We start from the raw sequence: 26,950 nt of genomic DNA, 5'->3' as shown, positions 1-26,950 counted from the left end.
TACTAGGTATGGGAGTAAGCTTCTTGGTGACACTGCTTATATATGGCAACAGTTTTTTTTAACTTTCCAATGTCACTTTCCCATCTTCACATAGGCCAGGGCACTCACAAATAACTGGAACTCCACTGCTTGGAAGGTTCTGGAAAACAGCCTTTCCAAAACATATCACAGGGACTTCCCTGGTGGCCCAGTGGTTAAGACTCTGTGCTTCCACTACAGGGAGCGCAGGTTCAATCCCTGGCTGGGGAACTAAGATCATAAAATCCCACATGCCATACGGCCAAAGGAAAAAAAAAAGAAAGAAAGAAAACACATCACCCCAGGCAGTCCCAGAACTCCCGACCACCGATTTTTATGTGTGCACACTCAAGAGTTCCAGGGAGTGATTCACTCTCTTGTCTTAATTAATTTGGCCCTAGAGTGGTAGAGGTATCTTTTTATTTTTGAAAAACTAAAACAAAAAAGGAGAAATATTCTAGTTCCCAGGTAGAACCGGGAGACATGGCCTCACCAGGGCTCCTGCTCTCCCCGCAAGGCCGCGCGGGTGGCCCCACTGCCCTGGGCAGCTTTTCACTTCATCCAGGCAACGTGTCTGCTTTGTCTCGAAGGCTTCCGGCTGCAGGGAGACTGCAGGCCTGACTCACCGCTGGCTCTGCAGCAGGACGTGGCTGGACATCATCCTCACCAGCTGGTGCCTCTATCCATCCCGCTGCCTGGCAGCCCCCAGGCCTCACCTGCTCAGGTGCCGTGTGCACCTCCTCGCAGGCCGGTTGTTTGGTGCAGAATTACTGCTGCTCTACTACAACAGGTATAAGGCTTGTGGAGTGTCTGCAACAATGACGTGCTCCCTGTTGTGTCACTTTCCCTCTCTTTTTCCAATAAAATCCTTCCTAATAGACATTTAAGTATAAAGATGTCTATAAAAGATGCCTTTTTATAATTGTGCTATAAATTAAATATTTTTCTGCTTTTTTTCTGTCTCACTGGGAAGGAACCTTTAAGATCTAGTTCACTCTCCTTATTTTAAAGACAAGGGTCCTGAGAGCCAGGGAGGTGAAGGGACTTGCTGGGGGTCACACAGCTGGTTGGGCGTGAGGCTGGCACCAGTGCCAAGGTCTCCTGGTCCACACTGGACAAGGCCCCTCCCCCTTCCTTCCACCCACTTCTCTCTCCTCCTCGGCTCATTCCCTACCCCCCTGCCCTGTGCATTATGGCTGTGTCTCAGACGACAGCCTCTGGAGGACACTGCCAGGGAGGGAATCCTTGGGGACTCAGACAGGGAGTGACCAGACCTGGGGGGGTGGGGCCTGGGAAATAACGGTCACCGGGCCAGGAAGGAGCTTTTTTTTTAGCAGAGTCTGTTTCCTTCTTTTTGTTTTTTCTTCACTAGAGCTACATGTTGCTATGGGAACAAGGATGGCACAGGGAGCCCAGAGCCACTCACCAGCCTGACAGAGCCTGTAAATAAATTCTGCCTCACTCCAGGCTCGGCGCTGAGTGGTCCTGGAGGGCAGCTCAAGCAGCCACTTACAGACTCTCCATTCTGCTCGTGCCGGCGGTGCAGACCCTCCAGCGGCAAGCCCCCTGGAGCTCACGGAGGGTCTGCACTCGCCGCCCTCCCAAGCCCGCCACAGCACAGCCTCATCCCTGTCTGCCCATCCCGGGCCAAGATGACCTGATCCACTTTTCAGATGTCGAAACCCCTCCTCAGGACCATCCCCGTCAGCCGCCCCTGCTCCGCTCACTCCATCACTCGGCCTCCACCAGCGCTGCTCCTCACAGCATCCCCCCACCCCCACTCCAGGTGAAGGCGGTCTTCTTGTGGGTTGACTTCTGTCAGGCGCTGCAGCTGCAACACCCCCAGGGAAGGGCCCTGCCTGGGTTTCTCTCCTGGTTCCAGCCCGGGCTGGTGCACGAAGCCTGCCCGCAGGGACCGTCTGCTCACCAGCGCCTGACTCGACGACCTGGCCCGGGCAGAGCTGGGCTCATTTCTGAAGCTTTACCATTTATTATGCCTTTTGGGGAGACAGAGCAGCCTAGATGTTAAGTGCCAACTGCCTGGATTCAAACCCTGGCTCTGCCACTCCCCAGGCATGACTGTGTGCAAGTCACTTAACATCGCTCAGCTTTGGTTTCCTTGTCAATTTATCCCTTTTGCTTAAACCAGAACATTTTTATTGTGAAAACCATGCACTAAAAGGTGCATGAAATTCAAATGTATAGCTTGCTAAATAACTATATAGTCAACACCAGCCGTGTAAACCACACGCAGGTCGAGAACCAGAAAAATCGCTGGCGCCCTGTGGTCCCTCCCTGATCGGAGCCTCCCCCCTGAAGACCACAGTCTGGCTTTAATAATAATCATTTCTTTTCTGTGTACACATCCTTAGATGTTACAGCTTAGTTTTGCCTGTTTTTGACGACTGTATGAACATAATCCTACTACATGGATTCTTCTGTACTGGCTTCTGTCCTTCAACATACTGTAATGTTCATCCCCGTGGATCGCGGGGATGAGAAGTTGTTTCACTAAATCTTTTCCTTTATTTGGCTGCCTGATGGGGAGAGGGAGAGATGGACGGACAGACCGAACGATTCATCTGTTCACTCAGGCAGCAGGTACTCTCTGCTCACATGCGCCAGGCCCAGGCTAAGGCTAGGATACAAGACAAATACCACATAGCCTGTCTCCTCAGCTACATAAATTCAATATGTAAATGGAGACCTGAGAGCTGCCTACAGACTGTCGACCCCATCCTCACTCTCTATTACTGACTCGGCAAAGGCTTTCCCGCGGGTCTTTCCATATTGCAGAAAGTTAGCTTTTCCTACAAGTCCTTTCTAACCCGTGGGGCTGCTTGTGCCCCTGAGGTCTCTGCCTCCTGAAAAATCACTCCAGAACCCGCTCTCCAACCCAGGTTTCATCAAAGCCATAAGAAGAAACAGGCGTAACTTCTATTTCTTTTAATAGACTGACGGATTGGCATAGGTCCACAGACAGACCTCATTTGGACCCAGCCTGACCTCCTTAAGGACAAAGCAGTGTGCCTTTGCGGCTTTGCTGTGGTAACTAGTGAAATGAAAATGAAGGGTGTGTGAGAGGAGCTGCATCAGAACTAGCACGGCCGCTGCACGGCACGAGTGGAAACTTCAGATCCACGGGGACCTGAAGGTGGTCCTATTGACAAGGCCATGTCCAACGTCCTTCAGACAGGAGAGCCTTAGAAAGGGAAGCAATGCCTGCCTCTCGAGTAGCTCGGAGTCAAGTAGCAGTTGAGGCAGGTGGGCTGGAATGACCACGCGGTTGCACTGGTGACTGAGACCAAGAGAAAGTGATGGAGGAAACAGCCAAGGAGACCTTTTTGGCTACAGGCACTGGGAAGATTCAGATGAATGAAAACAACTGAAGGAGAGCAGGACGGAGGGGGCACTCGCTGAAAGACAAACTGACATGTGCCTGCCATCTAGTGCTAAGCGTGAGAGGAAGACAGAGGAAAGCAGCCTGTGAAAGGGCAGCGGGAGGATCGTATCCAAGGGCAGAGCAGAGAAACGTGAGAAGCATGCCCCAGGGAGGATTACAGAGCAGAGAGGAGGGGCAGGATGACAAACTCGCTGGTAGGCAGTGAAAGGAAAATGTTCTAAGAAGTTAAGATAAATGACAAGGAAATGCTGAGTACACAAGGAGCAGGAGGTCACTGAAGCAAGTGGTGGAGTCTTTGGGAGGTAAACATTAGGGGAATTTATTGACAGAAGTTGTAAACGTAGCTAAATTAAATGAATTCATCGCCATGGTGCTCACAAAGGAAAATGAGAGACAGATGCCAGGAGCAGACACGCAGTTCCCGGAGGAGATGGATGAAATGCTGAGGAAATCAGAAGCGTGCCCAAACAGGTGATCAAGAAATCTGAACGTCCGCAGCCCTCCTCGGCTGCGTCACCTGAGAGCCGGCCCTGATCCGGGGTCGGCTGGGGATCAGCGTGCAGCGCAGACGCCGAGCCTGACGCGGGAACGCCTGGCCGGCTACGGCCAAACAGACAAGTGCCCGCATCGGGCAAGAAATCCCCATCAGTTTTAGCTCTGGACACCTCTGCTATCCCACTAGCAGCTGGGATGTCTGCAGGTGGGGGCAGTTCCTGAGCCGCCGGCAGCTCTGGCCACATACGCAGGCCACTTTCCACCTGCTGCCCGAACAGCCTCCTGTCTCTGCTGAACGCTCTCAACTCTCAGGAGCTCCAAGCTGCGCTTCCCCACCGCGCCCTGCGCTGACCCCCCTCTCGGGCGGGGCAGTGCCTGCAGAAACCAGTCTTACCTGGGAGATGTGGCACATTTCTCTTTCCGCTATCCACACAGACCATCTAACCTTCCCATGCTAGAAACCAATTCCATCTATGCTTCTTGATATTCGCACACAGTCTTTGGGCTGGTAACATTTGGCATCTAAAGGGAAAGAGGTCCTGGCTCTGACTAAACCAAGGCCACTGATGTCACTCAGCAAACAAGCAGGGCCAGACTGAGGAACCCCTGCCTCCGCTCCACTGTGAGGAAGAGGCTCCCTGACTGCTGTCTTCCCATGACACGGTTCTGGCTCCATGGGACTGGGGACCAGGGTTGTCCTGGACCCCCGCCTGCCTTCCCCGGCCGTCGGTGCCATCACGGTTCCCAGGCCTGGCCTCCCCAGGAGTCCTGCCCGACTGACCCCAGTCACCCTCCTTCCCTCACACCTCTGACCTTTGCCCCACATCCTTGCCCTTCTCTAAGAATGGGGATATGACGCCCAGAACCCAGTGTGCTGCAGTAAAGAACGTTCTCTTTGAGGGTTTACTACATCCTTGGTGCTCTGTGAAATTCAACTCTTGTGCCTTCTTGTTTGCTCTGAGAATGACAGTTTATGGATCTTGCCTTATGATCCTGGTCATTGTTTATTTTATGATTTGAGATGTTCCCAGGTTGGCAACACTACACTGAGGCTTTTTTTCTTGATCAATAACCCACTCAAGAAGGCAGCTGAGCAAGTTGCTCATCTGCCAAATATGACGGGTCAGCCGTTAATTAGCGACCTAAGTCAACCCATGCAAACTGGCTGGTCCAGTCTCCAAACTGGCAGGTCCAAAGTAGCTGGGGCTCCGTGCACCGATATTTTTGTAAACTCATCAGGGAGAGGGGATCTTGCACTCCAGCTTTAGAGTTCTGTAAGGGGAAGTTATTTTTCATCTGGTCTCTGAGGTGATGGGCTTGGGGCTGAGGGCTGGAAAAAGACTCTGACCAGACTTGCTCCAGTGCTTCTCAGCCTTCTCTGACTTAAGAATTCCTTCTGTTGTAAGTGATAATTACAGAGTCCCATTTAGGAATTAAAGGAAAACATTTGTCTTTTTTTTAATGCATTATATAAGAAACAAGTGACTGTAAATAAAAATATTTAATTTTAGCTTCATATACTATTATGTAAAGATAAGTTCAAATTGTTTTCCAATTTAGTAAGTAATACATACATAATTAATTTAAGTGGTAAGAAAAATTGAGATTTATTGGCAAAATTTAACAACTATGATGTTTGGTTTGGGGCTCAAATATATATTAAAATGCAGATTCAAATTTACTTTTGTTCCATCATCAAAAAAAAAAGAAAAAAGTGTTTTTATGACCTGATGTTTAGAATTCTTTAATTTTATGCTTTAAAAAATATCAGTTGCTTTACTTTTATAATTTTCAGGGTTTTTTTGAAATGAAGAGGTAAGAAAAAGTTTCAGGCTTCTGTTTATAAGCTCTTTTCTGCAAGAAGCACATTGTGGGCGTGTATCATTTTTATTCTAAATAAATAAAAAGGCAAAATGAATATAAATTATCACAATATTTGCACTTCTTAAAATGCTTTTTGAAGTACCAGAAGCACCTTGATGTGCCCTGGAGGATTCAGACTCGACAAACATAATGCATGAATCCAGGGCCAGCTGCATGATGTGTGGGGCTCAGTGAAAAATGAAAATGTAGAGCCTCTTGTTCAAAAAGGCAGGAAAAAAGCTTCTCCTTTGCTCCCACAGTGTCTCTCCTGACGTGTCCTGGGGTTTTCATTTGCTTTTTGATGCTGCGCTCGCTCGGGCTCAGGTTTGGGGGAGAGCCTTAGGTCAGGGCAGACGCTCACGGCACCCAGGGCCCTATCCTGGGACTCGCACCAGATCCTGACTCTCCCCACAAGCGTGCGGGGCCCCCACTGGGAGTGGCGGGTGGCAGTGGCCACAGGGCAGGCTGAGGAGGGGGAGGCTGGGCAAGTCCATGCACCAGGGGTCAGGGGGTGGGTGGCTGAGGACCTGTCCCAGGAAGGTGAGGAGTCGGGGGGCTGGCCTACAGGTCAGCCAAGGCTCCGAGCCCTGGTGGGCGCTCCACTGTCCCATGGGGGCTTCCCTTGTAAAAGAAAATTCAAAGGTAAAATTGCCAAGACTATCAAGAGGATGCTGGAGAGCATTAAACCCTAAGCTCTGAGCCCCCTTCTGGGTACGGAGCCCCACGCAACGGCCCTGGTCACACGCCCAGGAAGCCAGTCCTGTACAGATCTGAGAAAGTTCATGTTAAGATGAAATTGCAGGACGGTTACTATTTTTATGCCTTTCATTTATTACCTCGAGTTTCAACCTTACTGTTCCTTATGACTGCGGTCTTTAACCAGCGGTCAGGTCTTCAGGGGTGCACGCTAAGCACATCTGACTGTAAAAGCATGAGCCTGATGAGCACATGGAGCCCACTGCCGGACTCCAACCCACCAGCACCAGCGCTTACTCTACGCCCACCTGAGAAACAGAAAGGCGAAGTAATAATTAACTTACGGATTGATTATTTTGTGCTCAAAATGGAAACAGATGTTCTTCTCACCTTAAATGGTGTGAGTGGACCCTGAGGTGCCTCTGTGAGCCCAGCGGGGATCCACCTGCTGAGGGCGGCAGTCCCGGCGTGCCTGGCGCGGCCCTGGGCTGCACTCGCGGTCCTGGTGCAAGCACTCAAAGCGCCCTCCCTCACGCTCTCGACTCACTGCGGGCACTGTCCTCTCCTCTCTGATCTGGAGGAACCCAGTGCACTTCTCCAGAGAAAAACAGCATGTTTGAGGCCCAGGAACCTCACCTGCCTGCTGCCCTGACCGCAGGAGCCCAAAGTGGGGAGAATAACCTGCCCGCTCTTCCCTCGTGAAATCCAAAGGTGACGGAACATCCACAAACACTGCAGCCCAATGGCATGGCTGTTGCCCCGGGATCCAGGCCTGGGCCCAGGTGAGGAACAGGCCAGGGAGGAAGAGGCTCACCCAAGAACACTTATGTGCAGGCTGGCACAGGACCGGGTGGCCGGACAGAAGAAACCAGCAACTGTGCGCCTCAGCTGCCCCGCGGGGCTGGGGATCCTTGCACACCATGCTCAGAGGGCCCAGGGACCACTGAGACAGCTGACGTCTGGGAGGGCGGAGGACTCTGAGGACAGGGCGTTTGACCTCTCCAGGTCTCTGCAGAGTGGCTGGTAGGCGGAAGCAAAGCCGCAGGAGCTGGCTTCCATTCGCTGGTGAAGAGATACCCAGAAATGGTAACGATGTCCCCACTATGCAAGAGCAGGACTTTCTTCTGTCCCAAGCTGTCTGAACAACAGGCCATTAGCGGGTAGAACAAACAGCTCCACTTAACTCAGGATGCGGCATTTACCTGTACACCAGGAAATATCACCGTGTCTTTCACGAAAGGGGACCCTTACCTCATTTGCTGTGTTGTGTGTTCCAACGATTCGAATGAAGGAGGCCGGCCGTCTTTCAAAAGTTACTGATTGCCAGGACCTGTGAGAAGCACAAGCATTGCCTGGTTAGACCACCCAGTTGACCCTGCTGACAGCACGGGGCCAGCAGAGCCCAGTACGTGGATGGGGAGGGCCTCCTGTGCCGTAGGGGGGCGGGGACAGGGCTCCACCCACTGTGTGGAGAGGGGGCAGGAGCACACGGTGTTCCCCTACAATCTCATCAAAGAAGGCGCCCTGCCCTTCTGCGAAGGCGACGGGATTCTCATAAAGCTCGACGTAAGCGTGAAGGGCAGACTGCGTGCACGCAGTGACAAGAGTGTGGCCAAACAGAGGAGTGACCAAGGCTGGTGGAGTTCATGAAGTAACAGGGCCGCGATGCGGCTGCCCTCAGAGGGCTGTGGGCTGAATGGATGCGTCCAGGTGGGCGCAGTGACTTCGCTGGAGGGTCCTGGGAGGAGGAGGAGCTGAGGCAGGGCAAGGGGAGGACGGGGCTGGGCGGCACTTGCTGCAGTGTGAGCCCCAGGCTCCTGTCTGAACCCCTCACCCCACCGCCTGCGAGTGGTGGCACCTGGGGAAGAAGAGGCAGTTTCTCCACAGGCCTCCCTCCAGCCCTCCTTTTCCCACTTCCAAATATGTCCCCCAAACAGTTTATTCTCTGGACCAGCCAGTCTCCGGGCGGGCTCAAAAGCAGCCCCACTATTTTAAAAGCCATTCCTCAAGGATCAGCAGGGGCTGGGCCAGTTCATTTAAAGCCCAGCCGAGCGGGCCCCAAGCCGCCCCTGAGAGGAGGCAGTCTGCTCCCGGTTTACCGCCCAGTTCATCAGAACGCACGGGGAGCTCAGCATCCACAGCTGCAAACGCCAGTAATACTTTCATAAGAAATGTGAGGCGTTCCCAGTTGTTGCATCCCTCCTCTGTCCACACAGTGGAAGTGCCAGCTGCTGGGAAGCTGTTTCCTGTAATTGTCTAATTACCAAGTAATGCTACTAAAGAAAATACACGTATTTGCGGTTTGTTTTTCCCCCTTTGCTTTCAGGTGTTCCATCTTCTCTCTCACTGTGAGCTTCCCACTGAGACTGATTCACTGCTGCCTGGACACCAGGCCCCTTAAGGTCATTAAAAAGTCGTTACCATCCTGTGTGCAAAGTCTATGCCTCTGGAAGCATGTTTCTGGAACAGCGTAAGAAAAATCACTCTCTTTGTAAAAAGGCTATTATTCATACATGAAGGTGATGCCATCTGACCATCCCCAGGGCCTGCACTCCTGGCCCATTTTCTCAGTGTTTTGCTCCCAGACCCATGCAGCTCCCTTGGAAAGCCTGTGGGGCTTCAACTCTGGGCCTGGGCTCGCTCCCACAGGCCTCGGGGTCACTTCTCAGCTAAGCAGGGTGACTGAGCACAGATCTGCATCCTTCCTCCGGCAGGTCAGGGGAAGCTGGGGTCCACGCTGCGAGGGCATCAGAGTCCCATCCCTGCTGCTAATGCAAGAGGCAGCACACACCAAAGCTGGTCCACGCTGCTTCTCAGACCACCCCTCTAGGAAAGGGAAACAGAACTAGGGCAAGTAACCTCAGCCAGTGACAACTATTAGGTTCAGCCAGTTTCACAAAAAGGACTGGGGTAGAGAAGGGGGCGGGAGTGGAGCAGACAGAGTAAAGACTTTTCTTCTTAGATTTCTAGTCCTATGCTAATCCAAAAAATCGTCCGGTGCTTCTGGACGTGAAGGTATAACTTGACTCTCGTAAGCTCACGGCCCTCGACAACATGCTCAGGGCTCTGAGAGTGCAGACAGGCCCCTAATCACGCCCTCTGGAAGACCCCTCCTCCCTCCGCAGTGTGGAGTGGAGGCCAAGGCCCTGAAGGAAGTGAGGGTTCACTGTGAGTCATCCTGGGCAGAGCCGGGCCTGAACCCCGTTCTCCCTTTCCTCACCATGGCCCCCTCGGCTCCCGTCTCCTGCCCCAGCCTCCGCGGCGGGCCTGGGCTCTGGCACCACCGGCCCCCACCTCTGCTGGGGGAAGCAGGGCTGGCAGGGCAGCAGCCTGAGAAGGAGGGAGCATTTGTGGAGTAATAAGATCAGAAGGCTTCAATTTAATGCCAATCCTCCATTACCCTGTGTTAATATCTAATCACATTAGAGTTCATTTTCACTAACACAGCCCAAGAGTTGAACAGATGATTTCATTTTCAGCAAACTGGATAACAATCCCAAGACCAAAATACGAGTAGGAAGGGAAGCTGGTTAGGATGAGATAATGAGCATCTCTCCCTCCAAAATATCAGATTCCATTTCCCCTGAACTTTTTCAAAACAACTTTCAGTGCTGCCCAGTGGGGAAAGGATAAGGCGGCATCAGGACGTTGTCACATCAGAGCCACATTTGTAATCAGGGTGCAACCTTGAGGAGGGTTCATGCTTCACAGGGCCAGGACACCATCACCACCACTTAGTCTACACAAAAGCTCGACTGCCATTTTTATTGAGCTTACAGAGAGCTGTATAAATATTCCTACTCGCCCAGGACTCGGAATCTCTTTAGTAGGCAACACTCCCAGGAAGACAACAGAACAACAGGGGTGTAGCACCACTCAGTTCAGAGCCGAGACTGGGTGCCGGGAGGAAGTGTCTGAACAGGAACAATGGGTGTCAAAAAATACGTGCGGGTCTTTACTCTGAGCACCTACCCCAAACAGAAAAACCCACACGGGACTGAAGTCCCAACTCCGGCACTTGCCATCTCTCCAGCTGACAAATCACGCCCGCTTCCTGAGCTGTAGTTTCTTCATTTGTCCAATGCTGACAGAAATAATACCACTCCCTTGGTTACAAAAGTGCATCTAGAATGAGGTCCTGATTATGTTAAACTGTAAATATCTATACACACACGCATTCAAAGAGGGATGTCTACAAGAATGTTTGCCAAAATGTTTGGATGGAAGAATTTCAAGAGACATTAATTGTACTTTTGTACTTTTCTGTATTGTTTGAGTTTGGTAGAATGTATATGAAAGCATTAGAAAAAAGTACCTATCTTGCCTACCGCCCAAGGCTTTAACACAGATCGTGTGACGTGAAGCAAGTGAAAATGCCAGCACTGTATTATTACGTAAAATATTTCCAGTTGAGAGGATCACTGGGGGACAGTCAAGACAGCAGGTTTTAATCATGGCCTTTCATGAACTAGAGGTAGGATGGCAAAGTGGTTGACAGCATGGGCTCTGGAGCCAGGCTCCTGGGTTTGAATTTTTATCAGCTCTGTGACCTTAGGCAAGCTGCTTAACCTTTCTGGGCTTTAGTCTCCTCTCTGTAAAATGAGGATAATAAAAATACCTATCTAAATTTTTTGTGTGTGAAGATTAAATACATTAACAAATGTAAAACACCTAGAACAGTGCTGGCATACACTAGGCTCTAAGAAAAATAGCTGATATTGTTATTACTACTGTAATTACCAGCCAGCCACGTGAACCTGGACGAGACACACTGTTTCCCTGGGCCCCATCTGTGAGTCACTGAGTTTGATGGTGTACGATTTAGTGACTACTGCAGAGGTTCCCACCACCCTCCCATCAGCACCCATTTCCTGGAGGCAGACAAGGTAGCTGGGTTTTGAAGGAATTAAACAAGCATTTGTTGAATACATTCTTGAGGTTGGTACCTGCTGGGTGTTATGGGAAACATGCAAGATGTAGTGCTTGCCCTAAAGAAGCTTAGGATCCCTCTGGGGAGATTAGCTATCCTTCCATGAATTAGTCAGAGAACAATGCAAACGGTACTGTGGTCCCAACTCATAAACTGGTGGTGTTCCAAAACTTCCCTGGTAATTGGCTATTTGAAGCTTGGAAGCAATTTTTCCAGAGAAATGAAGCTATACATTTCGATTGAGTTACCCGGCCCACCCATAAAACTCAATTTAACCCATAATGAGGCTGAAATACTATGTATATGAAGTTTAAAAAAGGAAGGAAAAAATGTTGTTGTTGCCATAGTAGTAATTAAACAAGCCAGAAAAACAAGTGATTTAAAACAATCTCTCTAAAGCTACTGCTTGAGGAATGAGGATTAAATACTGTAATGCATATAAAATCCTAGGGCTGCAGCTGAAATATGGTAGGTGGTCTGTTAATAAGCAGAGTGAAAAAGTGGGCCAAGAACTGTCCTCCTAAAAGCCTATTCGGCCTGCAGACCACTGTGTGGTTTACAGAGTGCTTCACAATCGCTGTGAACATGCTACTCATGAAAACATACATGCTTGTAAAATGTTTTTTTACTATTCTGGAAGGAGAGATGCTGAATTCATGATAGCGGTTGTCTCTCAGGAGAGGGTGAGGAATGGGGTTTGCTGATGGGGAACAAAGGATACTTCAACACCAACTGGAATGTTTTATTTCTTTGATTAAAATAAAAAGACAAAGTGTATGTGAAAAATATTAACTACAGTCAATTCTGGGGATGAGTATGTGAGTGAATGTTATAATACTTTTCATTCTTTTCTGCATTTTAAACAGTTCTTAAAATAAATAAAAAGAAAGAAAGAGAAGAAAGGGATTAAAATGGTATCTGTGTTTATGTCAGGGGAAAGGTGGAGTCAGTCCCTCGGTGGGGCTGGGGGTTTGCCGGGTGGCGCCAGGTCCCAGGACAGCGGAGTCTTTATCCGAAGCAAGCAGAGGACCAGAGAGCTGCCTGGCTGCGGGGGGAGGGTGCGGCTGCCCTCTGTGAGTGCAGGGCTTGTGAGAGCAGCTCTGGGTGATGAGAGCACCACACAGGCCCTAAGGGCTTGGCTGAGAAGGGCTTCCCATCCTAAGTCTCATCCTGCCTTCTCTGGGGATCCTGCAGATCCTATGGCAAGGGTGCCTGGTCTTTTCAGCTCTGAAAAATTACGTGACTTTGCTGCCTACGCTATAAAGGGAAAGCAAATGTCAGACTTTTTCTGCAGCACACGTGGTGGACACCAGGGAGATGGCCAGGAGTGTCTGGCCAGGGCCAGACTGGCAGTTAAACACAGCAAATTGAACACATGGGTTAAGCTTTGCTCCCTCCACTAAAAGGGCAGTAAGAAAATTTAATGTATGTTTCATATCAAATATATGTGTTACAATACACACACACAAACACAAAACAAGCACAAAGAAAGCATGAGGAGATGTCACCATCTTTCTCTGCCAACACCTCAGAGGGAAACACACAGGAAGCAAGTGAGTTCACACTGCAGACCCTTGAGCCACCAGCTACTTCTGAAGGCGGGGGGCAGGCAGGGGGCTGGCTGAAAACAGGTAAAAGGAGCAGATGGGCTCCTCAACGCCCTCTCCTTCTTCCTGCACAGCGGGGATGAGCCCTTTCCCACCTCGGCAGAGACAGGGATTGTACAGCGGGGATGAGCCCTTTCCCACCTCGGCAGAGACAGGGATTGCACAGCGGGGATGAGCCCTTTCCCACCTCGGCAGAGACAGGGATTTCACTCTGGAGTCTTTGAACAGAGAGGGTCTAGACTCTGGGACACCATGCACAGCAGAGGGTGGGACCCTGCAGGGGCTGAGAGCGAGGAATACACGGAAGTGAATATCCCAGATGGCAAGACTTCCAGCCCCCTTGCCTCCCTCGGCTTTCAGGCCGCCGTGATCCAGGCTTAACCCCCAGGCAGGGGACTGGAGGATCCCTCTGAGACTCTGACCAGCCCAAGAGGAAAGACCTAGAGATACTGATCTACCTTCCTCCTCTCTGTCCTTCCATTCTTCCTTCTGTAAATATTTATCAAGTACTTAATGAAGAAGGCCCTATTTCAGACTCTGCCCTCAAGTAGCTTACCTTCTAGTGGGAGAGAGAGACAAATAAAAGAAACAAATATATCAGAGTTAAAGAAGGGCTATGGAGAAAAATAAAGCAGTGTAAGTAAATTGAGAGGGTCACGCCTCTTTAGATAATGTATTTAAGGAAGTTCTCCAGTAAAGTAACAACTGAGCTAAGACCTACACAATGGAAGAAATGGCCATGCAGATCTGAAGAGCATTTCCATGAGAAGGAACCGAAGGTGGCCAGTGTGCTGGATCTGAATGAGTGGGCAGGAGTCTCCCAATGAAACGCCTAAGCCCTGTCTGATAACCTTGAATGAAGTCCACAAACCCGCCCACACTCAAAAAGCTTTTTGCCTGCTTTCTCAGTGCCTAACGCTTAATGGTAAACAACCAGTCAAAGATCGCCAAAGACTCTAACATGAAAGATAGAGACCAAACGCAAATAGAAAAGAAAAATATCTCAAAGGATATAGATATAGTTCAGTAAGCAGAATAAAACTTCAGGGAAACTTATATTACCACCGGAAAGATAAAAGAAAACAGTACCACACCCCTGAAATAAGAATAAAATACGTGAAAAAGAAATATTTGGAGAACAAGAAAACGCTCTTGTAAATTAAAACTATGGGGCTTCCCTGGTGGTGCAGTGGTTAAGAATCCGCCTGCCAATGCAGGGGACATGGGTTCGAGCCCCGGTCCGGGAAGATCCCACATGACGCGGAGCAACTAAGCCCGTGCGCCACAACTACTGAGATTGCGCTCTAGAGCTGTGAGCCACAACTACTGAAGCCCGCGCACCTAGAGCCCGTGCTCCGCAACAAGGGAAGCCACAGCAATGAGAAGTCCACTCACCGCAACAAAGAGTAGCCCCTGCTCGCTGCAACTAGAGAAAGCCCGCGCACAGCAATGAAGACCCAACACAGCCAAAAATAAATAAATAAAATAAATTTATATATAAAAAAAAACTATGAATTGAAATAAGTAATTCAACAATATAGTTAGAAGCTTAAGTTGAGGAAATTTCCTAGAAGGTCAAACAAAACGACAAAGATAGAAAATAAAAGAAAAAGGATAAGAGAATGAGATGATCAGACCAAGAGGTCCACTATCCAATTAGAGATGTTCCAGAAAAAAAGAGCAGAAAAGACATGAGCTATAAAATGTAAAAGTAACACAAGGAATTTTCCCAGATATGAAGGACATAAGTTTCTAAGTTAGAGGCCACTGAGTGGCCACCACAATGAATGAGAAAGCAAAGCATATTATTGAGAAACTTTAGAAGATCTAAATGCTTCTGGAGGGGAAGACAGAATGTCAGCACAAAGATGTGGGAACCAGAATCACATGAGATTTTTCAAAAGCTTTAGCTTAGATGTGCTCTGAGCGCGGGAACAAGGCAGTAGCATCGTCTGAACAGCACGAGAACAGAAACAACCTAAACGCTCATCACTTGGGACTGGTTAAGTAAATTGTGGTACGTCTCTATCCCTACCATGAAAGACTGTGCAGCTGGAGAGACAGGGAGGGAGAATTTCTAGAGATATCCAAGGTGTAGAAAAAGTTGTGTTAAAAAATGGGGAAAATACACACATTTTTATATGTTTACGCATTAACTATCATCTCTGGAGGAAGGGGTGGGTGGGAAGGAGACATTTCACTGTCTATAGTTTTACATTTTTAAACCGTATTAAATATACTTTCTTTGAATGTATTGTCTTTTCAAAATATTTTTTAAAATTTTAAAGAGAAAAAAGGAAAGCAGTTGCCTCTGGAGAGCGGGGTCTGGGGTGAAAAAGGGTGAAGCAGGGGGTTGTTGCTTTTTTGTTATAAGCCTTGTGCTCCTACTTGACTTTGAAAGCTGAACAGGTATATCTTTGATAAAAATTTAAAAGTTCAAAACTTTAAAAAAAAAAAAAAAAAACAGAGCCAAGAAAGGGAGAGAAGCCTGTGGTGACGAGGAATGGCAAGGATACGTGGGGAGCGTTTTATTTACAACCTTTGGGTGCAGGGCTAGAAGGCAAACGTGAACCTTCAGAAAAGATTCTCGAAAAGGGAGGAAATATTAAAGGCTGTCTGCTGTCAACTGAGCGTACGCAGTGGCGGTGGCGCCTACTCCCAGCCGTGTGGCACCGAGCAGGGCCGGGTGCTGAAGGTCTTGAGTGAGCCTCCAGGCCTGCCTGGCCTGAAGACCCTCTGACGGATCTTTATGAACTCACCTCTCGCGCTGGCCCCCCAGCTGCCTGACGCCCCTCTGTCCCTCTGAGCTGTTCTTCGTCTGCCTTGCCGCTGCCATGGGCCAAGGACCACACTCATCTCTTTAATCACATCTGAAGACGCTCCGTGGACCGGGCACGTGAGGGAGAGTGCATCTTCCATGACGTGGCGAGGTGGGAACCCTTGCATTGTAACAGCCTTAAAACTGGGCCCTGCACGCACTCCCGCTGGCTCCCAGCCTAGCATGTCCTGCAACCCGCTCACTTGCTCAGATCTCTGGCGCCAGGCTACACTGAAGCCTTCCTTGGCGCAGGCTTCAGCGACCAATCTGGCACCTGGGAGTTAATTCTTTTGTCTAGCAGGATGCTTAACTGGATTTTATAGCCAACTCACTGCCCCGACTTACAGGGAATTCTGGGCTTGTGCCATTCACTCTGTCTGTCCCTCCATTCAACAGCTATTTATTGAGAGCCTTCTATGTGCCAGGCTTAGGAAAAACGGTGCCAAGTTTGTCTAACCTGACTGCAGCCCTGAGGTGGCAGGGAAACAGCTTGTCAGGAGCCACCGGGATTAGTGATCATTTAGTCATATGCTGATCAGCCAAATGCTTACTGAGATCAAAGGTCATGCAGGGAAGGCTCACAGACATACTTTGCTGGTTTACTGAGTATTTTTTAAAAACTTAAGTTAGCTGCCACTTACAAATTAGAAGATTTCACATAAAAATACAAATTTCTGGTTTCTCTTGAAAACGAGATGATCTGGCATCCTGGGGTCATCTTGAGAGGACACTGGCTAGTTCCGAAGTAAAGGTGATGGACTCAGCCCCTCCAGCCTGTGGCGTCTCCCTCATGCCCAGGAGCCTGCCCTAGCCTGCCTCATACATCACCCACCTGGCCCAGGAGGTGGCCAGGTTTCTACCCCAGCCTTAGACAGAGCTCAGGCAGTGTTAAATGGAGGGAATTAAATTTCTAACTCTTACATAGGAATCCCAGAAAACTCAACACTTTGGAGATCTAGCAACAGAACTGATACACAAATTATGTTTCAATTAAAAAAAAAAAATCTATCTATCATCTTACACTGATCTCTTCTTTGCCTCGAGACAGGCAGAACCGGGGTTCATGGAAAGACGCTGCAGCTGATACAGTCCCCAGTAGCTGCTGCCTGCTTCCTGTGACTAGCTTAATGGAAGTTGGGTCCTAGCTGGACCAGCGGGTTCTCAATCTTGGTTGCAGATCAGAGTAACCTATGGAGCTTCTAAACCTTCCACCTTCCAGGCCACACCCCAGACCAATTAAAACTCAGACTCTCTGGGGGTGGGCCCTGCATGAGTCTCATCTGAACTCCTCAGGTCATGGTCAGTTTTCAGCCTTGGTGGAGCCCCTCCTCAGGCTGGGGTGGCTGGTGGGGAGCAGTTTGCTAGGACGACGCATGTCATCTTCTGTCCTAATTATAGTCCAGATCAGTCTTCCCCTAGCTTCCTCCCGCCCCTGGGATTTCTGGACCTAGGGGGGGCTTTTTATACTTTCTGACCAAGAGGGATTTCAGGCCTCTCTGGTGAATGCACTTGCATTTACTGCTCCAACCTGAGCCAGTCTTGGCTTTACCTTCCCTGCTCATAGCCTAATTTTCCCTTTTAGAGAAGTTTCCTTTCAAAAAGAAGGTCGGGACCCTCCTGCCAGCTCCTCCTAAGAGTTGAGCTGAACGCTTCTAACTCTGTGACACCTACAGAAAGGTATGTGTCCTGGGACCTCTGCGGAGTGTTTGAACGAGAGTGCGGGGGAGACAGACGAGAGGGGGCTGTTTCCATACTCCACATTTCGCTCAGCCCCCCATCCCCAAGCTCCCCACTCCCACTCTCTGCCATAGAGCTCTCCTTGATTCCCCTAAGGGGATGCAGTAATTGATGATTAGCATTCCAAAGCTTGGCTTACATCCTGCTAGCCCGTCATATTTAATTACATTTTAACTATATTCGTCTTCGATAATAGCACGAACATAATTTAGATAATTATCTCTCTCTCTCTTATTCTCTGACTCTGTCTGTCTCACTTAGAGCTCCTGCAACAAAAATCGCTTTCTTGGCTCAAACACATAAACAGACTCTGGGGCCAAGTGCTTTTCTCTCTCTCACAAGCAGCTGTTCTAGAAACACAATGGTTTTGAGTATCATGCAGAAAAAAAGAAAATTCATGTTTCCTTCTGCCTCTGTATTCATGTTTGTACACAGCTGGTGGTGGGAGTTGCTGTGTGCTTGTGTGCATGTGCACGCGCGCACACACACACACACACACACATCTGCATCTGGGCAAGAGCTTTTGTGTGGTGTAGAAACCGGGGAGGCCTTGTCAATCCAATTAGTGTCTATAAAGCACCCTCTTGGTCTGGCATTTCTTTCTTACAAGGTTTAATGGTTTCCCTCGCAAATTTAAACTCTGTTGAAACTTTTAAATGTCTGGTAAGTCTTTTGAAGAGATGCATTCTTTCTAATAGGGTTTCTGTCACACTTGGATCTTATAATTAATGACCCTTACCCTTGCCTATTATCTGCCTTCTCCAGGAGATGGTCAGGAGGAGAGAGAAAGCTGGAGCTCTTCCAAGGGAACGTGTGTGTGTCTTAAGCTTACTGCTCCACAGAGTCAGGAGTCCCTATAGACCCTCCCAAACACCAGCTGGGTCACCTGCCATCCAAGTTTCTGGCCTAACAGCGCCCCTCCTCTTCCCCCTCAGGGCAAAAGGTATTCTTCAGCAGCCTTTGTTCACTGGTTTTTCTGATGAAGCTGACCAATATGGCTGAGCTTTTTAGGTACAAAGATTTTATGCTACAAAGTTCACACCTCTAAGGAGATTTATGAACATAGAAAGGGAATAAGAAATAGGTTCAGAAATAGCTACTACCCAAGATAACCTTGCTCAAAATGTAGAGATCTAGAGCCTGAAAGAATTTCAACAAACCAATTCACAAGACACAGTGTGGAGATTGGGAGGTCCTCACCCACAAATTCTCCACGTTCTGTCCATTTCTTTGGAGTTCTAGAAGGCTCCAAAAATAAGGATTTTGTATAAAAAAAATCACTCTGGCTCAGCTTTGTCTGATATTGAAGGATCATCCATCATCTTCTTCAGACAAAACTCATTACTCATATGGTTCTAGGTCCACATCACAAACAAAAATCTTTTTCTTCCTCTGAAGAACCACCAGGTTGTCCCTGCACTGGGGGGATGGGCAGGAAGAGGCTGAACAGGGCTGTGTCTGTGAGTTAACAAGGGGACTCTTGCTGCCACTTGTGAGAGGCCAAAAGTCCTCGCTGTCCCTGGAAATAAACACTCAGACCAGACTTCAGGAGCCAGGCAGTGTCTAGACCAACCTTTTGCCATCCTTGGGCTGAGTCCACCAACCGCCCCTCTGGTGTGACATGGTCCGGTAGTGGCTGATGAGCAGAAGGGAAATCAGCAAGCTGCCCATTCTGGCCCCTGAGTAGTAACTCCCGGCACACAGGCGAATGAGAAGCCAGTCAACGTGGTAACCTGGAGAGGTTGTGGAGTGCTGTCCTTGGTGGTGGTAAAGAGGTGCACAGATGTGGCCCTCCCTTGGAGGTGAGGAGAGCAGAAGAGCAAGGGCTCTTCATGCAGCTGAGGTTTCACATGTTGTGACGTTCCTTTCCGTAACAGACTGGGCCAAGCTGAGCCAGGCCTCTGGTGGGGCTCAAGGGGCTTGAGAAGGGGTGAGGGAGGACTCGCCTCTCTTCCCTCGTGGCCCTGAACAGGCTCCAAATACCTTGATTTGCTCCACGTTGTTCGTTAGGGATATTCCTTCGTTTGATCTCTCAGTGTCCAGCTCAGGCGCTTGGAAATTTTGCTGAAATTTTCATGGAATACAATCACCACCTGGGTCTACGTCTCCACGGAAAGGATGGAGGAGCTGGCGGCTCGGCCGCACTTTCTGCCAGCAGGTAGCTCTAGGGGCTGGTGGGGAGGGCAGAATCGGTTGGCTTTCCCCGGCAAGCACAAGGCTCAACGGAAGTGTTGACTCAATGACGTGAGTGGCTCTCGCTCCGAGAGGCTTGCTTCCTCCAGGGCAGCGCCGCCTCCACATCTCCCCCAGAACCCTCCCTCCCTGACGTGCACGCTGGAAACGTGAGGACCAGGCGTGGGCAGGAGCCAATTCTCAAATGTTAAGAATTTGGCAATTTCATTTCCTAGTGTTTTAAATACCGAAAGGACTTAGAACACAATGAGGACTAAATGCCCCATGAATTTCAGATTTAATAAAAAAGGCTGCTTTTATGGAAATCCATGCCAAAAGCCTGTGCAGAACAAAGCCCAGCCCTGACCTCAGCAGCCCACAACAGTACACACGGCTAAGCCAGCCAGCGGCCTCCAGAAGGACCACCAGGCATTCTCTGAATCAAACCTGACCAATTTCATACCTAAAAATTACACTAAGCCCCTGCAGGGAGTCCAGATCTGATGACATGCCAAATTTGTTCAGCACCTCACACTGGGGAGATATTCAGTAAAAACTTAAAAATAGACTCTCCCTCTCCAGCCATTAAGGGCCTGATATTTGCAACTTAACAGGTAAGATATTGGGGGCACTGGGGAGAGCTTTAAAAATCTCTAGCATACAAAAAAAATGTTTCTTTATGATGAAAACTATTGCTCTTAGCACGGAACTGCCCAAGATTAGCCTAGAGCCATTTAATGCACTGAAATCTCTGTGAGTTCTGTAATGAAGAGGTGACAGGTGTTCGTGGCAGGCCCCATAAAGGCCTTTTCTGGAATTTGCATAGGCTGCCACAGTCAACACAATTAAAGCAAGACAGTGAATGACCCGCAAGCAGATGTAAGGCAGTACGTGCATGTGACAGCCTTTCTTCTGGGACATTTTCTGATGGTAAAAAAGTTGAATTAAAAAAAAAAAAAGCATCTCTTCCTCTTTTCCAGCACTTTTCTTGATTAAAAAATCCCGCCACCTTCACCTGTTGGTGACTTTCTGGATCCAGCCTTTGTTGGCCTAGACCTCTCTTAAGACTTAGAAGAGGCACATGTTCTCTTGCAGGCCCCTTGCTCTCCAGGGCTGGTTCCAAGTCATTCTCTGACCCCTCCCCGGATTCTTGCTGTACGCTGGCCTAGACCCAGGCAAGAATGAACTTCCTAGAGGGCAGACAGCAGAAGCAAGAAAAACTATAATCCTGCAGCCTGTGGAACAAAAACCACATTCACAGAAAGATAGACAAGATGAAAAGGCAGAGGGCTATGTACCAGATGAAGGAACAAGATAAAACCCCAGAAAAACAACTAAATGAAGTGGAGATAGGCAACCTTCCAGAAAAAGAATTCAGAATAATGATAGTGAAGATGATCCAGGACTTCGGAATAAGAATGGAGGCAAAGATCGAGAAGATGCAAGAAATGTTTAACAAAGACCTAGAAGAATTAAAGAACAAACAAACAGAGATGAACAATACAATAACTGAAATGAAAACTACACTAGAAGGAATCAATAGCAGAATAACTGAGGCAGAAGAACAGATAAGTGACCTGGAAGACAGAATGGTGGAATTCACTGCTGCGGAACAGACTAAAGAAAAAAGAATGAAAAGAAATGAAGACAGCCTAAGAGACCTCTGGGACAACATTAAACGCAACAATATTCGCATTATAGGGGTCCCAGAAGGAGAAGAGAGAGAGAAAGGACCAGAGAAAATATTTGAAGAGATTATAATCGAAAACTTCCCTAACATGGGAAAGGAAATAGCCACCCAAGTCCAGGAAGCGCAGCGAGTCCCATACAGGATAAACCCAAGGAGAAACACGCCGAGACACATAGTAATCAAATTGGCAAAAATTAAAGACAAAGAAAAATTACTGAAAGCAGCAAGGGAAAAATGACAAATAACATACAAGGGAACTCCCATAAGGTTAACAGCTGATTTCTCAGCAGAAACTCTACAAGCCAGAAAAGACTGGCATGATATACTTAAAGTGATGAAAGGGAAGAACCTACAACCAAGATTACTCTACCCGGCAAGGATCTCATTCAGATTTGATGGAGAAATCAAAAGCTTTACAGACAAGCAAAAGCTAAGAGAATTCAGCACCACCAAACCAGCTCTACAACAAGTGCTAAAGGAACTTCTCTAAGTGGGAAACACAAGAGAAGAAAAGGACCTACAAAAACAAACCCAAAACAATTAAGAAAATGGTCATAGGAACATACATATCAATAATTACCTTAAACGTGAATGGATTAAATGCTCCAACCAAAAGACACAGGCTTGCTGAATGGATACAAAGACAAGACCCATATATATGCTGTCTACAGGAGACCCACTTCAGACCTAGGGACATATACAGACTGCAAGTGAGGGGATGGAAAAAGATATTCCATGCAAATGGAAATCAAAAGAAAGCTGGAGTAGCTATACTCATATCAGATAAAATAGACTTTAAAATAAAGAATGTTACAAGAGACAAGGAAGGACACTACATAATGATCAAGGGATCAATCCAAGAAGAAGATATAACAATTATAAATATATATGCACCCAACATAGGAGCACCTCAATATATAAGGCAACTGCTAACAGCTCTAAAAGAGGAAATCGACAGTAACACAATAATAGTGGGGGACTTAAACACCTCACTTACACCAATGGACAGATCATCCAAAATGAAAATAAATAAGGAAACAGAAGCTTTAAATGACACAATAGACCAGATAGATTTAATTGATATTTATAGGACATTCCATCCAAAAACAGCAGATTACACTTTCTTCTCAAGTGCGCACGGAACATTCTGCAGGATAGATCACATCTTGGGTCACAAATCAAGCCTCAATAAATTTAAGAAAATTGAAATCATATCAAGCATCTTTTCTGACCACAATGCTATGAGATTAGAAATCAATTACAGGTAAAAAAACGTAAAAAACACAAACACATGGAGGCTAAACAATACGTTACTAAATAACCAAGAGATCACTGAAGAAATCAAAGAGGAAATCAAAAAAATACCTAGAGACAAATGACAGTGAACACACAACGATCCAAAACCTATGGGATGCAGCAAAAGCAGTTCTAAGAGGGAAGTTCATAGCTATACAAGCCTACCTAAAGAAACAAGAAAAATCTCAAGTAAACAATCTAACCTTACACCTAAAGGAACTAGAGAAAGAAGAACAAACAAAACCCAAAGTTAGCAGAAGGAAAGAAATCATACAGATCAGAGCGGAAATAAATGAAATAGAAACAAAGAAAACAATAGCAAAGATCAATAAAACTAAAAGCTGGTTCTTTGAGAAGATAAAGAAAATTGATAAGCCATTAGCCAGACTCATCAAGAAAAAGAGGGAGAGGACTCAAATCAATAAAATTAGAAATGAAAAAGGAGAAGTTACAACAGACACCGCAGAAATACAAAGCATCCTAAGAGACTACTACAAGCAACTCTATGCCAATAAAATGGACAACCTGGAAGAAATGGACAAATTCTTAAAAAGGTATAACCTTCCAAGACTGAACCAGGAAGAAACAGAAAATATGAACAGACCAATCACAAGTAATGACATTGAAAATGTGATTAAAAATCTTCCAACAAACAAAAGTCCAGGACCAGATGGCTTCACAGGTTTGAATTCTATCAAACATTTAGAGAAGAGCTAACACCCATCCTTCTCAAACTCTTCCAAAATATTGCAGAGGAAGGAACACTCCCAAACTCATTCTATGAGGCCACCATCACCCTGATACCAAAACCAGACAAAGATACTACAAAAAAAAATTACAGACCAATATCACTGATGAATATAGATGTAAAAATGCTTAACAAAATACTGGCAAACAGAATCCAACAACACATTAAAAGGATCATACACCACGATCAAGTGGGATTTATCCCAGGGAGGCAAGGATTCTTCAATATACGCAGATCAATCAATGTGATACACCATATTAACAAATTGAAGAAGAAAAACCATATGATCATCTCAATAGATGCAGAAAAAGCTTTTGACAAAATTCAACACCCATTTATGATAAAAACTCTACAGAAACTGGGCATAGAGGGAACTTTCCTCAACATAATAAAGGCCATATATGACAAACCCACAGCAAACATCATTCTCAATGGTGAAAAACTGGAAGCATTTCCTCTAAGATCAGGAATGAGACAAGGATGTCCACTCTCATCACTATTATTCAACATAGTTTTGGAAGTCCTAGCCACAGCAATCAGAGAAGAAGAAGAAATAAAAGGAATACAAATTGGAAAAGAAGAAGTAAAACTGTCACTGTTTGCAGATGACATGATACTATACATAGAGAATCCTAAAAATGCCACCAGAAAACTACTAGAGCTAATCAATGAATTTGGTAAAGTTGCAGGATACAAAATTAATGCCCAGAAATCTCTTGCATTCCTATACACCAATGATGAAAAATCTGAAAGAGAAATTATGGAAACACTCCCATTTACCATTGCAATAAAAAGAATAAAATATCGAGGAATAAACCTACCTAGGGAGACAAAAGACCTGTATGCCGAAAACTATAAGACACTGATGAAAGAAATTAAAGATGATACCAACAGAGGGAGAGATATACCATGTTCTTGGATTGGAAGAATCAATATTGTGAAAGTGACTATACTACCCAAAGCAATCTACAGATTCAATGCAATCCCTATCAAATTACCAATGGCATTTTTTACAGAACTAGAACAAAAAATCTTAAAATTTGTATGGAGACACAAAAGACCCCGAATAGCCAAAGCAGTCTTGAGGGAAAAAAACGGAGCTGGAGGAATCAGACTCCCTGACTTCAGACTATACTACAAAGCTACAGTAATCAAGACAATATGGTACTGGCACAAAAACAGAAACATAGATCAGTGGAACAGGAGAGAAAGCCCAGAGATAAACCCACGCACCTATGGTCAACTAATCTATGACAAAGGAGGCAAAGATATACAATGGAGAAAAGACAGTCTCTTCAATAAGTGGTGATGGGAAAACTGGACAGCTACATGTAAAAGAATGAAATTAGAACACTCCCTAACACCATACACAAAAATAAACGCAAAATGGATTCGAGACCTAAATGTAAGACCGGACACTAGGGCTTCCCTGGTGGCGCAGTGGTTGAGAATCTGCCTGCTAATGCAGGGGACACGGGTTCACGTCCTGGTCTGGGAAGATCCCACATGCCGCGGAGCAACTAAGCCCGTGAGCCACAACTACTGAGCCTGCGCGTCTGGAGCCTGTGCTCTGCAAAAAGAGAGGCCACAATAGTGAGAGGCCTGCGCACCGCGATGAAGAGTGGCCCCCGCTTGCCGCAACTACAGAAAGCCCTAGCACAGAAACGAAGACGCAACATAGCAATCAATCAATAAATAAATCTTTTAAAAAATTTAAAAAATTAAAAAATAAATAAATAAAATAAAATTAAAAAGTCCTAGTGATGAGTAAGAAATCGGACTATAAAAAAAAAAAAAAAAAAAAAAAAAAAAGACCGGACACTATAAAACTCTTAGTGGAAAACATAGGAAGAACACTCTTTGACATAAATCACAGCAAGATCTTTTCTGATCCACCTCCTAGAGTAATGGAAATAAAAACAAAAATAAACAAGTGGGACCTAATGAAACTTCAAAGCTTTTGCACAGCAAAGGAAACCATAAACAAGACGAAAAGACAACCCTCAGAATGGGAGAAAATATTCGCAAACGAATCAATGGACAAAGAATTAATCTCCAAAATATATAAACAGCTCATTCAGCTCAATATTAAAGAAACAAACAACCCAATCCAAAAATGGGCAGAAGACCTAAATAGACATTTCTCCAAAGAAGACATACAGATGGCCAAGAAGCACATGAAGAGATGCTCAACATCACTAATTATTAGAGAAATGCAAATCAAAACTACAATGAGGTATCACCTCACACCAGTTAGAATGGGCATCATCAGAAAATCTACAAACAACAAATGCTGGAGAGGGTGTGGAGAAAAGGGAACCTTCTTGCACTGTTGGTGGGAATGTAAATTGATACAGCCACTATGGAGAACAGTATGGAGGTTCCTTAAAAAACTAAAAATAGATTTACCATATGATCCAGCAATCCCACTACTGGGCGTATACCCAGAGAAAACCATAATTCAAAAAGACACATGCACCCCAATGTTCCTTGCAGCACTATTTACAATAGCCAGGTCATGGAAGCAACCTAAATGCCCATCGACAGACAAACGGTTAAAGAAGTTGTGGTACATATATACAATGGAATATTACTCAGCCATAAAAAGGAACGAAATTGAGTCATTTGCTGAGACGTGGATAGATCTAGAGACTGTCATACAGAGTGAAGTAAGTCAGAAAGAGAAAAACAAATATCGTATATTAACGCATGTATGTGGAACCTAGAAAAATGGTACAGATGAGCCGGTTTGCAGGGCAGAAGTTGAGACACAGATGTAGAGAACAGACATATGGACACCAAGGGGGGAAAACTGCGGTGGGGTGGGGATGGTGGTGTGCTGAATTGGGCGATTGGGATTGAGATGTGTACACTGATGTGTATAAAATTGATGACTAACAAGAACCTGCAGTGTAAAAACAAACAAACAAAACAACTAATACTAAACTTTCATTGGGTTATTTGTATGGAAATATGTTAATATAAATGTTTCAGACATTACATGAAATTTCTAAAAATCTTATATGTTCTGGTATAATGTTATAAGTCATAATTCTAGTTATTACTTTAAAATGTATATCTCAGAAATAAAAAAAAAAAGATTAACTATGAGTTGAACCTGGATGATGGATACAGAAGAGTTCATTATACTGCTATTTTTGTTTATATTTTATTGTTTTTATTGTTTTCTATAATAAAATGTTTTTAAAAATTAAAAAAAAAAAAAAGAATGAACTTCCTCCGCGACCTTGCTCTGCCCCTCTCAGCACCTTCAGCCAGGCCTCCGGCCGGCATCATACCGGTGCCATCTTAGAAAGAGGCAGCCGCTGGCTCCCATGAACTCACAAAGCACGGTGGACAAGGAGACAGGACAGGAGATGACCGGGGCATGTGCTAAACACATAAATTGAATAATTTAGATAATTTATGACACAACAGTCAGATGCCAAGCCAGGTAGGAGGATTCAGCTGGGCAAG

General features: G+C 46.5%; 1 protein-coding gene across 3 annotated transcripts in view; it reads right to left on the bottom strand.

The window, feature by feature from the left end:
* Window positions 1-26,950, bottom strand: part of BTBD9 (BTB domain containing 9) — a 409,382-nt gene that overhangs the window by 16,348 nt on the left and 366,084 nt on the right. For all 3 annotated transcript variants that reach the window (XR_009701567.1, XR_009701568.1, XM_061196280.1), the window contains one exon: window positions 7,727-7,805. Coding sequence is in view for 1 of the 3 variants with exons in the window: in XM_061196280.1 (XP_061052263.1) it covers window positions 7,727-7,805 (79 nt within the window). In the remaining 2 variants the exon portion in view is untranslated. The remainder of the gene's footprint in view (window positions 1-7,726; window positions 7,806-26,950) is intronic.

This window comes from Eubalaena glacialis, chromosome 7 (genome assembly GCF_028564815.1).
Source record: "Eubalaena glacialis isolate mEubGla1 chromosome 7, mEubGla1.1.hap2.+ XY, whole genome shotgun sequence".
NCBI classification, from domain to species: domain Eukaryota; kingdom Metazoa; phylum Chordata; class Mammalia; order Artiodactyla; family Balaenidae; genus Eubalaena; species Eubalaena glacialis.
Note: the sequence above shows the minus strand (reverse complement) of the source record. Positions and strands in the feature narration are given on the sequence as shown.